The following is a 13,137-nucleotide window of genomic DNA, read 5'->3' as shown; positions in this document are numbered from 1 at the left end:
TCGGTTGCAGGTCGATGGCAAGTCGGTTGGTTTCCCGGCACACCGAGACCTTCCACCGGCTGAAGAAGACGCTCGCTGAATTGCTCGCTCCTTTTGTTTTCTTTCCAGAAGATTTCCTCGATATCCTCTCTTTCTACTTCTGACGATGCGTGTGTCGGCGGCGCTGGCGCTCCTGGGCGGAGTCGCCGTTGCTGCGGAGGGGTGTCATGGGGATAACCTCCTCCGCGGCATGGAGCGGCACGGTGCGGTGGAGTACTGTTCTTCGGTGTTAGGCTTCGTGGAGGCGACGAGCACGGTCTCGATTCCGGAAGGGGTGCCGACTGGGTATGAGGAGGCGAAGGTGTCTTCTGCGGTGAGTTTTGCGTCCTGTTGTCAACGAGTGGCTTGCTGATGAGAATAGTGTTGGTGTCTTCTCGGTATCAGCTCTGCAACTTCCGCGCCGCCTTGTCATTCAAAGACTGCGGAGGGCTCGATATACTCTACTGCGGATTTGGATATCTCCGCGACAGCGACAGAGACTTCGACGGAGGCTTCTGGGGTGGTTGGACGTCCTGCTCCGACGGACACCGATATCCCTGGGGGTTACTCCTTTTCTGTTCCAGGGGATGGCTTGACGGCCACCACAGCCTGGACGTGTGGGCTGGCGGAGGCTACTACCACCGTTCAAGTCACCGAGACGAGCGTCGAGACTGTGTATGTCACTGCGTTGTCGAGCGATGGTAATGCCGGGCGGCCGCCATCTCCCTGGACTTCGGCTTCGTCTGGTGAGGTGTTGCCGACTAGTGGAGGCGAGTTCACGGTGATTACGCTGTCAGAGGAGCCGAGCGGGACTTCGTCTGGATGGGTCTCGACGATTACGGTGCCCGTGAGCGAGGTTGTTGATGTGCCGGTTGTCACTACGATTGTCAGTGATGGGTCTGAGGTCGTGAGCACACTCACACGAACACCATTGAGATCTCCTCAGGGACGGCCGGGGACTACGATCACGATGGTCATCAACGGAACTGTGACGACCATCACTGGGGAGATACACGATGTGCCACCTCCCACCCCGACGGAGACTCCGGCCTCGAGCTCAAGTTCAGGGGCTTCACAGTGGACGCTCCCTTGGATCTCGGGGTCTACCCAAAGTTCACCTACGATGAATCCGACGGCGAGGATCAGCACCGTCACCAGCGATTTCGGGGGCGGAGTGGTTTCGACTTGGGCTGTAACACTTCCGACTGGGGTTCCGTTCCCGAATACCACTTCAACGAGTCCGGCGTCCACGACGACGAGTGGCCAAGTGTCGATTGTTACCAGCGTTATTAGCGGAGAGGTTACCGTCATCACGATCGGGCGTCCAACTTCGACTGCGTCTTGGAATGGGACAGCTTCTGCTACGACTTCGACGCCATTCGAGACCTGGTCCGGGGATTTCAGTGTTGTCACAAGTGTCATTGGTGGTGAGGCTACGACGACCACTCTCATCGGCGGATCGACCCTTCGCCCAGCGAATGGGACTTCCGTGGCCAGTTCGATACCGTCAGAGACGACGTCTGCGGGTATCAGTGCGATTACGAGCTTCATCGATGGCGAGGCCACGACTATCACACTCGTCGGCGGTTCAACTCTGTCCCTGCCTCTCAACCAGACGACTTCGACGACTTCCACGCCTTCTGAGACTCCATCCGCCGAGGTCAGTGTGATCACAAGCGTCATCGACGGAGCAGTCACTACGATCACGGTGGTCGGCGGGTCTACCCTCATACCTGCAAATGGTACATCAAGCTCCACGGCATCTGAGACGCAATCAAGAGGTTTCAGTGTGGTAACGACGGTCATCGGCGGCTCTGCTACGACTCTGACTTTGATCGGTGGATCAACCTTCATACCGTCTTCCGGGCTAACTACCGCTACGGCCACGTCGATTCCTTCCCAGACGTTGTCAGCCGGTGTGTCTGTCATCACGAGCTTTCTCGATGGCATTGCTACCACAATTAAGGTCTCTGATGGAAGCACGCTTACGACGTCTCCTACCAGTGACATCTCCCAAAATCCTACAGCTACAGGCGGGATCATCGTCGTTACCAGCATCATCGATGGATCTGCGACCACAGTGACCGTCTCGGATGGCTCTACCATCGTTGCATCAACCACAAGTTCCTCTGCTCCGGCATCTTCGCCGACAGGGGAGGTGATCGTTGTCACGAGCACAATCAATGGGGAGCTGACTACCTTCACCGTATCAGACGGCCTGACTCTTGGAACATTATCGAGAAGTGGCACTGCAACTGCGATGCCGTCACCTACTGATAGAGTTATCGTCATCACAAGCATCGTTGAGGGTCAGCCGACAACCTTCACAGTATCCGACGGCACGACTCTAGGGACAGAGCCTAGCAGTGCGCCTGTATCCCCGACTACAACAGCCAACGGTGGTGTCATTGTGATCACGAGCACCATCGACGGTGCAGTCTCAACAATCACAGTCTCCAACGGCAGCACAATCGTAACGTCGGCAAGCAGTACCGCAACCCCGACGCCAAGGCCTAGTATTGGGGTCATTGTGGTTACGACGTTGATTAATGGCGAAGCAACTACTATCACCGTCTCGGATGGCATGACTTTGGGAGAGCCATCGCCTACCACCAGCTCAACTCCCACTCCGACTGGGGAGGTCATCGTCATTACCACCATCATTAACGGAGAACCAACCACGGTTACCGTGTCCGACGGATCAACTCTTTCAACCCCAACGAGTACAACGACAACCTCAACTCAAAGCCCTACTCCAACAGTTGGGGTCATCGTTATAACAACGATCATCAGTGGTGCGGCTACGACATTGACCGTATCCGATGGGTCGACTCTGTTTGGTCCTATAAACACCACGTCAACTCTTACGCAATCCCCGACTCAGACTGGGGGGGTTATCACCATTACCAGTACCATCAATGGCAGGCCAGTCACTCTGACGATCTCAGACGGCTCAACACTCTCGCCAACCCCCGTTCCAACCAACGGCCCAGGAGTGATTACAGTCATCAGCAGTGTTATCGGCGGCGGAGCGTCAACTTGGATCATCTCAGACGGCGTGACTCTGCCTCTACCTTCAAATACAACAAGCGCCGCGCCACCTCCGACAGGACAGGTCATTGTCATCACAAGCATCATCAACGGCGCCGCATCCACGTGGACGGTCTCAGACGGCTCAACTCTCAGCCCGAGCGCAACCACCACAGCTCCCTCAGCTCCAACTGGCGACGCCGTCACTCTGACAAGCACCCTCCCAGATGGTCGTGTCTCAATATGGACTCTCATCGGCACTGCCACCATCACCGGATCGCAGAATGCCACCGCAACCAGCTCCTCAGGCTCATCCTCAGCTACGGTCTCATCAACATCCAGCGCCTTCGACTCCGCCTTCACAGGCATTTCGATCGTGGCATCTCAGAACGCGAGCACATGCTACACCCTCCCCTCTCCCACAGAATCCCTGCACGAGTCCAAGCTAGACACTCGAGGCAAGACCGCGCCTTACATCGACGCCTTCTACCTGGACAATACCACCAACTCCGTCAAGTACATCCGGCTCATGAACGAGACCACATCAGACCCTGTCCTCATCGATGTATCCGATGCCGCGAAGCTGGCAATCATCGACGAAGACGGCAACACGCTCTCCATCGACAGTCAGGGTCTACACTTTGCTTCCGCTGATTGCTCGCCGAAAATTGATGTCTTCATCTCTGGATTCTTCAGTCAGATCAACAGCTTGGCTGGGTGCACTACTGCCGGCGCAGCTCTCTTCGACACTCCCTCTGGGAGACCTCTGGAAAAGAGACAGGCCAGCGCGTTCGATGTGCTGCTTCGGCTAAAAGATCAGTGCGGGAACGCCGCGCGTGCTGATTTGCCAGTCGCCGTGTCTCTAGGAGAGAATCCTTGTGCGAATGTTCCCAAGCAGGAGGGTGAATTTGTTGCTACTTGTACCTGGCCCGGTGGCGGTGGCGCTGCGGCGGACTGTGAGACTTCAGTCCAGCAGACACTTGATTACCTCACGAAAGGATCACTAAACGGGACTTGCCCTTCAATGGCTTCTATGTGGAGTCTCCTGTCTCAGGAACTTGGCAACGTGATCAACCTTCGGGAACTGCTAAAGCCTTTTGTCACGGACCGTGGCCAGAGTCTCCTGGACGTGATCGGTAGCTTCCTTGGGATCTATGACTACTCTGTCTCGACCTTTGGGGACTCTACATCCCAAGCCGGATCTGGAATGGGAGATCTGATTGAGGGCTACGGGTTGACAACTATTCAGACCCAGGTCTGCCGGTACCTGCAGACCTCCTCTGAGCCTCTCAATCTCGCCTTCACAGCCGGCACCACCACAACACCCTCCACACTCGCCGAGATCACTGTCATGCCCTCGCCTACCCCAGAATATGACCGAAACATCACGGACCCGACGGTCATGGCCTGCTGCCCGAACCCCGGAAACTGTATCTTCTCGGGCGGCAGCAAGTTCTACCCGCCCGAGTCCTCGATCGCAGGCTCCAATTGCTTTTGCGGATCGATGCTCGGCGGGGGAGGCATTGCGTTCAGGACGGGGTCGTGTCTGGAGGAGAACCAGTGCAGTCAGGAGAAGCAGTGTGATGAGGGCAAGGTTTGCTTGACGGGCAACTGCTGCGGGGATGGGACGAACCCTGTTAATGTTTGTGTGGATGCGACCGAGTGCAACGCGTCGCGAGTTGGCAAGAGGTGGGCTGACTTGTTTGAGGGAACTGCGATGGGTATGGTTTGAGCCATGGAGGCGTCGGGTGTATGATACGTTCGTCGTCATGGGGTTTTGCAGCTTTTCTTCATCTTTGCCTTTTAAACGCGATTGAATCTTATTCTTGTGGCCAAAGACTTCTGTTTCAGCATTGAACATCATCTATTAAACACCAGGCATGAAGAACTACAGCAGATCAGGTGTCCCTCAAGACCGCCGAGTCTCGGGGTCTGCGTAGAGCACGGTGAGCTGTTGAGTACAGTGATCTCCGGCCCAGCAAGGCACCATCTTCTGCGAGTTTGGTAGAAAGGCAGGACATGAATTATCCCTGATTGAATGAGTGTGTATAAAAGTGGAGGTTGGTGCTGAATGAGAGTGGCTACCTAGTACTGACTACATAGAACTCTGGAGATAACAAAATGAGTGTAGTGTGAAGCAAAGGCTTCAAGTTGATCATCGAAAAGTCTTCGACTCTCTGGTCCAAAGACTGATTCCCAATAGAAACATCGAAGGCGTTCTTTCAGTTAAAAGATGTGAAACCCGGACCAAGTACAAGCTACTTCTCACGGTTTTCCATCTGGTATGGCACGTCTTTGATCAACAACGGTCCCCATGAGCGCTGACTCCCCACTGAGTCTGATGATTGACTCGCCCTCCGGTACGGTCATTTCTGTTGCACTGGGTATAAATACGCTGGGCACCATCGGCGATAGAACCGAAGGATTCAAGCGTCTTCCGCCTGCTGGACTGCATTCAGATTTAGTATCTTCGCAATAACTCTGCAGGAACCACATTTAATGGGTTCAATGAAGTTGTAGTTAGATAGACTTGGTATAAAACTCATTACGTACTGTGTTTATCCACGAGATTGCGGAGTCGTATGAGCAACTGACTCGACTCCAGCGGTTCGGTTCCATGCTTGGCTGTCCTCTTACGCGACGCAAGTAGTCGATGCCCTCCCTAATGCGGGAGCGGCTAACCAGAAGTTGACAACTGACAGGGCGGGAGCTGAAGTCTGTGCGTTTCTCGAGAAAGCCAGAAGCATCTTCACGCGTTTCGAGACCCTGCGTGGGGGCTTCCGGCTCGAACACAGAAGCAATGTACGATGGATATTCCTTGGACACATAGGCGTACAGAGCCTCGACGGTGCCATTGAACTTGATGAGCGGTCCATTGGCGCCAGTAGGAAATTCCCATTGCGGGTCCACCTCATTGGCGGCGAGAAGTCCCATCGTCTCAGCACTTGGAAGAGCGCTTGAGAAAGCCTGGATAGGATTCATCAAATTAGTAAACACATGCCCATATATAAAGACGTCGTTGTGCTGAACTTACTACATGAGCTGTAGCAAGTGCGAGTATCAGAGCAATGCTTTTCATTGTTGCAGATGGAGGAGATCAGAGACTGAGTGTTAGGCAAGATGGTTCAAGGGATATGGTGAATAATCTTGGTTGTTTTGCTGCAGAGGTTTGAACATTCATAACTGGGCTCGATGCTTCTTATACTTTATCCCTAACGTAGGTCAAGTATGCTGAAATGTGGCAAGCTACCTATTTCAACATGCTGCCACTGAAGTGAGTCAAATTATCACGCCATCTCAAGCCACTGATACACGATTTCCCAGCTTCTCATCTGTTCTGAGACTTGCATGCAAGTCACGTGCGATGAGCACAAGATCATCTCAGACTGCCAAAGCATCGTAGAATCTACAACTCAAGATTATTCAGCTGAGGACACGTACAAAGAACTCTGGTTTTGTTCAAACGCATACAATTTACACAAATTCCACATGCTCCAATGATATACTGCATATGAAACAAATATTCAGATGTCAAGTGCCAATGATATGCAAAGGTACTGCCTAGTTCTTCGGATTTGAATAGAAACACAGAGCCTTTTCAAAGGCCACACAGTGTCCGCCATAGCTGATCGGTTCTCCTGCTCGGAGTCCGCCGTATGGGGAAGCACAGCTTCATGCCATGCCAGATGATTCCGAGTGTGAGATTCTGTCGTCGTGAACAGCAGTTTCCCTATTACGAACAGCGATCGACATGAACCATCTTACATCTGGGGAGTCATTCCCAAAAAGGAAATGTGAGGTTTTCGTGACTTGCGGTCAGTGGCTGTACCCCGCGGCAAGGCCTTGCCACCAAGTCTTGGCCACTCTCATCGGCTGACGTATCGCAGGACTGCCATGTAACCTTCGTGTTACTCTACCTTAGGCTTTGTTGGCACATGCGAAACGTCTTCTTGGTTCGCATTGGTTCTCCTAAATAGCCAAGTTAACTACGCTGTCCTGTCTTGAATCCGAAAAGTCGTGCCACAATAGTCCAGCTCTCATCGGTCATTTTGTGGTCAGAGGAAAAGCTGTCTCCGAGCTCGATTTCCGAGTTGTGGCCCAAGTTCATGGAGCCATGCATTGTCTAGTGGTATATTTATCGTCACAGCATTAGCTATGTCTTACTTGCAAATCTCAGTTCAAGGTTTTGTTGCGGTAGCTCAGCTCATCTGCCAAAGAAATGCACATGAATCGATCCTCTAATGATGAGAATGCTGCGGAGGTTGCGAAGAAGCCGTGAAGGCCAAACTCTTGATACGCTATCAACCAATTCTAAGATGCAATCCTGAGTCCGGCACGGAGATCTCATCAACCAACTCGCCTCTTCAACTTATATAATGGCTACCGTCGGTTGAGAGATCACTGTCATATTACCACAATTTCACGAGTCTCCATCTCTTTGAAAAGGTTCGAGTTTCCTCTATCGTACGCCGAAGATAGCCAGGCGCCCACCCGAATGTACTGCCCTGGTATGTGAGATGGATGTAGCAGAATGCCCCAATAATCTTTCTCGTTCTTCCCTGAAGTCAACGATTTCGCATCATCGTGCCCAGAACCGCCGTCAGCGCAAGCCATCGCATCATTTTTCCACGCCTCGGTCTCGAACTTTTCGTCGGTGTTAAAGTTGCAAATTGAGCAGTCATCTTCCGCATAATCCAAGACATTCCGCACCTTATGCATCCAGTCTTTCTGCGCATTCGAGCTTCCAATCATCAGCATGAACAAACCATCTGGCTTATGTGTCGTCCTCTTCAGCATTCCAATGAAGCAATAAGCTAGAACTCTTCCGTACTGTCTCAATTGCCAGTTCGTTGTATCAAATCCACTGCAATGACCCAGTACAAGTTCTGAAGGAACAGGGCCAAATTTTGCCTTTGCAGTAAAACTCCCACATTTCACTTGACCAAATGGATCCGCTCCTTTGGTGGTTGTGGAAGCGTCAACGATGAGACACTCTGGTAGGAAGTCGCTGCTGAAGATCCCCATCAACGTCAAACTGGTGACTAGTCGTTGCCCTAGTGGGCTCCAGGACGGTGCTAAATAGGGTGACGGATTGCAAAGAGCCAGTGCGAGTTCTTGAACATTCGCAAAGTCTTCTGTTCCAAACTCGGAGTCTTTCCACCATATCAGAGAATACTCGAAATCCTCTCTCCAAATTCCCGCGAGGTAGGATTCTTGAGGAAGGCCGTGATGATTTGCAAAGAGCCCCGCGATACCGGATATGCCTGGTAAAACGTCTTGTGGTATGGTGAAAGATCTCTCGGTGTAGTTTACTAACATCCAGTGCCATACCCTGAACATGATTGGTTCGTTACTGTCAGCGCTGCCTCTCACGAGACTTTGCATGGACAAGCCACTGCCGATTGTTTTGTCACTGGAATATCCGTTCTCGGATTTGGTTCCAGCTTCGCATTGGAAGTGAACCATGAACTGTCCGAAAATAAGACGTCGGTTGGACATCATCTCCTCTTGCAGTGTCCATCCGCGTTTGACCCACTTCGCATCGTTGATGTCCCTTGTTGGCCACCAGATGTCGAGTGTGTGCGGAGCATAAGTCTTGCCAGAGAACACGAGGTTGAAATGGCCGCCCAGGGTTGGAGCCATCCGAGATGAGAAGGATACTTGTATGTCCTTGCGTTCTCTTTGTAGAAAGCCGTCGTGGCATGAATTCGAAGACGCAGCTATAATCGTGAGAAGTGCGTTGTTGTATATGAGACCCATCGAGGCGCTTTCCTTCTCCCAGTCTTCTATATCGTCCTGAACAATGCAGAGAGAGTCTAGCCATAGATATCTTATTGAAAGCGCTCGGCAGGCATGTACTGCGTCTCTTAATGTTTGAGGCAGGTGTTCTTCTTTGATACCTCTTTTGTGGGAAAACAACATGTTTCTGGTTGTCGAGATTTGAGAAGCTGTGTCATCCTCTGAGCCCCAGCAGTAGCTCAATGCGACATATTAGTAAGTCTTATTGTTGAGTTCTGTGCGTGACCTGACTTCAGAGGTTTCCAGCAGGCGTACGACCCCTTTCTCATTAGGCTTGACGTCAAGCAGCCTTGTCGGCAAATGCTTAGAAGCGACAGTGTGGCTGCACGAATTTCTGCAGTCATTGATGGCATGCCTCATGAAGTCGATGTTTTCTTCGCATAGCACCTGCTTCTTTCGGAGACTAGGAACCTTCAGCCAATTCTGCAAAATTTCTAGAAAATGGTCAGAGTTTCATCCATAACAATATTTTTCAGCCTCAATGCTCAAACGCAGAACTTACGATCGTCCGTTTCGACTTCGAAAATGAGTCGAACATACTGTAGAGACACACTTGGCTCTGCGACGTCTTTTCCTGTCCACCATGGTGCTTCTACTACTAAGAAAGCCAGTCGGAAAGGGCTGCGCTGCTCCCAGTGGTAGTAGAGGTTCAACTTGACTCGATATCTATGAGCCTCGACGTCCTCAAACTCTGCAATGATTTCGTGAAGTAATAGAGCGCAAAAGTGACACCCGGTCTTGGCACTTTGTCTTAACTGCGGGAACTCGGGTCCGTCATCAGTAAGATCAAATGGCAGCTGCCATCGAATCGGACCGCTTTCGTCAACGTGAGATCCGAATAACTCTCCATCGTTGAAGCTGATGGCGGAACATCTATCGCACAGCATTGCGCCCTCAGCATCGTGACACTGATCCATGTCTCTACATCAGTTTGAAGTGTAGGTGGGCCGTTGGCTTGTATGCGCCAATTCTAGGCAGTCGTTTAAGCATGAGCCCAAGGTGGTGTTGGAGAGGGGTTAGCGCGAGATATTACCGACCCACAATTCATGCATTCAAGATGCTCCGATAAGCCAGAAGGATCCAAGGATGCTACCGCCCTGGTGTAGATGGCGGGTTAGCACGCTTCTTGCTGAAGATCTCTGTCTGAGTAGTGTACAATTCTCCCAATAAACTACCTATTGAGATCGAGCATCCGAGTTGACAAGTTTCTTCTAAGTCATCTGAGCGACAGACATTGGATGAAGCACCTCCCCCTTGGATTTCAATAGAGGAATGATCGAGCCGTAATACGTAAAATCTCCCGATAGAAGTGTCGGCGGACGAACCGTCTGTCCACTTAATCCATGATCCTGAGCAACCTCTTTCCAAGCCTCGATGACCTCTTGCTCAAACGGGTCGCAATTCTGTGTGCTCTGCCAACTGATTTCACCCTTGTTGTCGTCACTGACTTCATACCGAAAGACGCTAGCATTCCCATCGCCGCCATTCCAGACTTCCATCAATCGTAATTTTGGCATGAGTTTAGTCGCTGTAGCAGCCATCTGAAGCAGTTCTATCACTCCACCGCGCCATGTCAGCATGTCCCAATTTCCGTCAATCTTAGCTTTCAGGCGAAGAGAAGTCAGGGTCAGGGAAGTCAGTTGCTGATACCCTCGTCCAGAAACACGTTGCGTCATATCAGACTTCGAGAGTTTCTGGAAGAATTCATCTCCGTTGATGAAGAAACACAGAAATAGACGCTTGAGATGAAGTGTACCCAATATGACGGACTCGGTCAACTTGTCATTCGGGATCAAATTGAATCGGCCATTCCGGGGCCCTTTCTCTTCGAAGATGGCCAGCTTTTCTAGGGAAGCGGGAATATGATGTGGAAGGTCAACTTGCATCCCTAGAATAAGGGGCTGTCTTTAGCAAAGTCGATGCAGGGACCTTCTCTAGCGTTGCAGTCCAACTTACCATTGCGCCACTCATTTTCGCAGGCTACCAGTCCATGTCGCCACCGTTCAATTCTGATGTCTCTCGCCCTAGGAAGACTGTCGAATATCAAGAAAAGAACCTCTGGTCGGACATTCTGCGTGTATGCTCTTCTGGTGAAGAACCCAGTCACAACCTCCACCTTGGGAAGAGGTTTGCTGTCGACCCTAACCCCTTTGCAAAACAAGTCTCTCTTTGCTTTTGTGCTAAGATCCCCGCCATAAAGAGGGGCGTTGAAGTAGTACTTGCTTACTGTTTTGTAAGCTGCAGATAATCCATTGCCAAGAGACTGGGAGTACGCCCTGTAATCCTCTCGCGGTATAAATGTATCCTCCTGCATCGGAAAAGACTTGTGAGAAGAGAGTTCGAGCGTCAAGCCCTGTTGACCACCAATTTCCGCCAGTGCCTCAACCTTCCATTGGGATATAGTTGTCCATAGGTTCCAAATGATGTCGGTGAAGTATGGTTGGCTCCATTTGTATTGTTCGAGGCCCAGCTCTGAATGTTGGAGCGCCGACGGTTCTTCGAGTCTGAGCCAAATGTGTCGGACCAGACTCCGTCTCCTGTTGTCTTGCGTGACTTTACTGAATTCGGATAAATCCTCTCGAGCGAGGGTGAAGTGTTGGAAGACTAGCGGTTCGAAGAACATCTGCCAGCTCTTGCAGACACTGGCGTAAGCGCCCATCCCGGGTCTTGCTGCATAGTCTTCATTGCATAGATTGGCAAGCTCTTGAAGTATGAATAGATGCAACTCTGGTGGCAGGCACGATAAGTTGGGTGTCTTCTCAGACATCATGGAGGTTTGAGGAAAGCGATCGTGAGTTGAGAAAGTTGAGTGTAAGGAGGCATTACGACTAGCTTAGGCCAAGTGGGGACGGGATTTATGAAGCCATCTTCTTCACATATCACCTGCAGTCAGCCTCACCGCTCATCGCCCGAATGATGTGATATCGCACTCAAGTGGCTCAAATGCGCGTCTACAACTGCAATACATGGAAGACTGCATTAGGGCCTTTTGGTAATTGGGCAGAACTCGTGATAGTCTCTGCTGACTGGCTGGTTCCCCGCATGCCATGTGCCACAAGATGGACGTGGTAAAGTATTTTTGCAGTGCATCTGTAGCCAATCGGCTGCAGGCCGTGTCACCCCAACTAGACTCTGTCGATTGACCTCCAGGAAAAATTTTGGACCACGCAGGCCGTCGTATGATCCAATGGAATCGATCAAATTATTTTGAACATATCAATTGCTCGCAAACATCATTCATAAAAATCGGCTTTATGTTGCAAATAGTTGGCCTCGCCGTGCTGTGGTCAAGCGCAGAGTCATTGAAAACAGCACCGGGTCGTCGGTTCTGCGGGCAGATGTGCGGTCCTCCGAATATTTTCAGACCAAAAAGCATCTTTCCAGCCTTGATATCGAGGAGGCCTGATCCCTGGCCAAAGCATCCCATTGCGTGGGATCCCGGGGCCCCCCTTGCACAACTTTCTCCAAATCGCCATGTCTGTTTACCATTTTCTCTCGAATCGAGACCAATTCTTCAAAGACTTCTTTTGCCTTAAGTTGCCGCCAGACTGTAGCCTCTGCACTTGGAATTTGATGCCCCTCCCAAATGGTCACGGATGTCGAAACTCTGACAGCGAATGTGGAGTCTGCAGGAAAGAGATCACATGTTTTGCAAGCTTCATCCTGTGTCGGTCAGGCGCAACCCTGCAGGGTAGTAGTTGCAGGGCTTCCATCGGCACAGGCCATGCTGCCTTGGATTATGCATACAGTATTGACTTGGGACCGAGGCGAACGAGAATGTCGGTTCCCGCGGATGTCGCATGATGTTCGTCTCCTCAACCTCACACATGTAAAAAGGGGCGAGCAGAAAACTTTCACCGTGAAGCCAAAATTGCTCTACACTCCTGTCTCAAACCTGGACTCTTATGAGAAGATACCAGTGAAAGCTCTTCAAGTAAGCTCAGGCGTGCATCAAATATCGAGAGCCGATACTTTTTTCGCCGTGGTCTCAGACCATATCAGCACGTCCTGTCCATGCACTTGGCTGAGCGCCGTCTGCACATACCCTAGCGCCGCGTGGGGGCGACGAGAACCCAAGCATGTGTAACCGTTGACCACACACAACTCAGCATGTGCTTTGCAGGGAGCGTGCGGTATAAAGCGGTAACAACGGTGATGCATCGAAATTTAACAATTACTATTTACCAAGACTGTGCTAAGCATAATCATCAGCCCTACTGAATATGTGCTGTTCAACCATATTTCCGTCAAGTGATCCCGTATGTACACGTGCTTTGCTGTTCAATCTCT

General features: G+C 51.3%; 4 protein-coding genes across 4 annotated transcripts; 1 reads left to right on the top strand and 3 right to left on the bottom strand.

Annotated features, from left to right (window-relative positions):
• Positions 1–145: 145 nt before the first annotated feature.
• Positions 146–4,780, top strand: GCG54_00010079 (uncharacterized protein; the record flags this gene model as incomplete). Its single annotated transcript, XM_045410011.1, has 2 exons — positions 146–352; positions 458–4,780. 2 exons carry the CDS (start codon positions 146–148, stop codon positions 4,778–4,780), a joined length of 4,530 nt encoding a protein of 1,509 aa, XP_045259046.1.
• Positions 4,781–5,347: 567 nt separating this feature from the next.
• On the bottom strand, positions 5,348–5,982 carry GCG54_00010078 (uncharacterized protein; the record flags this gene model as incomplete). The annotated part of the gene is made up of 2 exons (XM_045410010.1): positions 5,348–5,497; positions 5,602–5,982. The coding sequence occupies 2 exons, from the start codon at positions 5,980–5,982 to the stop codon at positions 5,348–5,350; spliced, it is 531 nt and encodes a 176-aa protein (XP_045259045.1).
• A 1,470-nt stretch (positions 5,983–7,452) lies between these two features.
• Positions 7,453–8,970, bottom strand: GCG54_00010077 (uncharacterized protein; the record flags this gene model as incomplete). The annotated part of the gene is made up of 1 exon (XM_045410009.1): positions 7,453–8,970. One exon carries the CDS (start codon positions 8,968–8,970, stop codon positions 7,453–7,455), a length of 1,518 nt encoding a protein of 505 aa, XP_045259044.1.
• A 1,088-nt stretch (positions 8,971–10,058) lies between these two features.
• GCG54_00010076 (uncharacterized protein) lies at positions 10,059–11,614 on the bottom strand (the record flags this gene model as incomplete). Its single annotated transcript, XM_045410008.1, has 2 exons — positions 10,059–10,735; positions 10,804–11,614. 2 exons carry the CDS (start codon positions 11,612–11,614, stop codon positions 10,059–10,061), a joined length of 1,488 nt encoding a protein of 495 aa, XP_045259043.1.
• Between the last annotated feature and the right edge of the window lie 1,523 nt (positions 11,615–13,137).

Source organism: Colletotrichum gloeosporioides (assembly GCF_011800055.1).
Source record: "Colletotrichum gloeosporioides strain Lc1 chromosome Unknown consensus_82, whole genome shotgun sequence".
In the NCBI taxonomy this organism is placed as follows: Eukaryota; Fungi; Ascomycota; class Sordariomycetes; order Glomerellales; family Glomerellaceae; genus Colletotrichum; species Colletotrichum gloeosporioides.
This window is presented reverse-complemented; position numbering and strand designations above follow the sequence as displayed.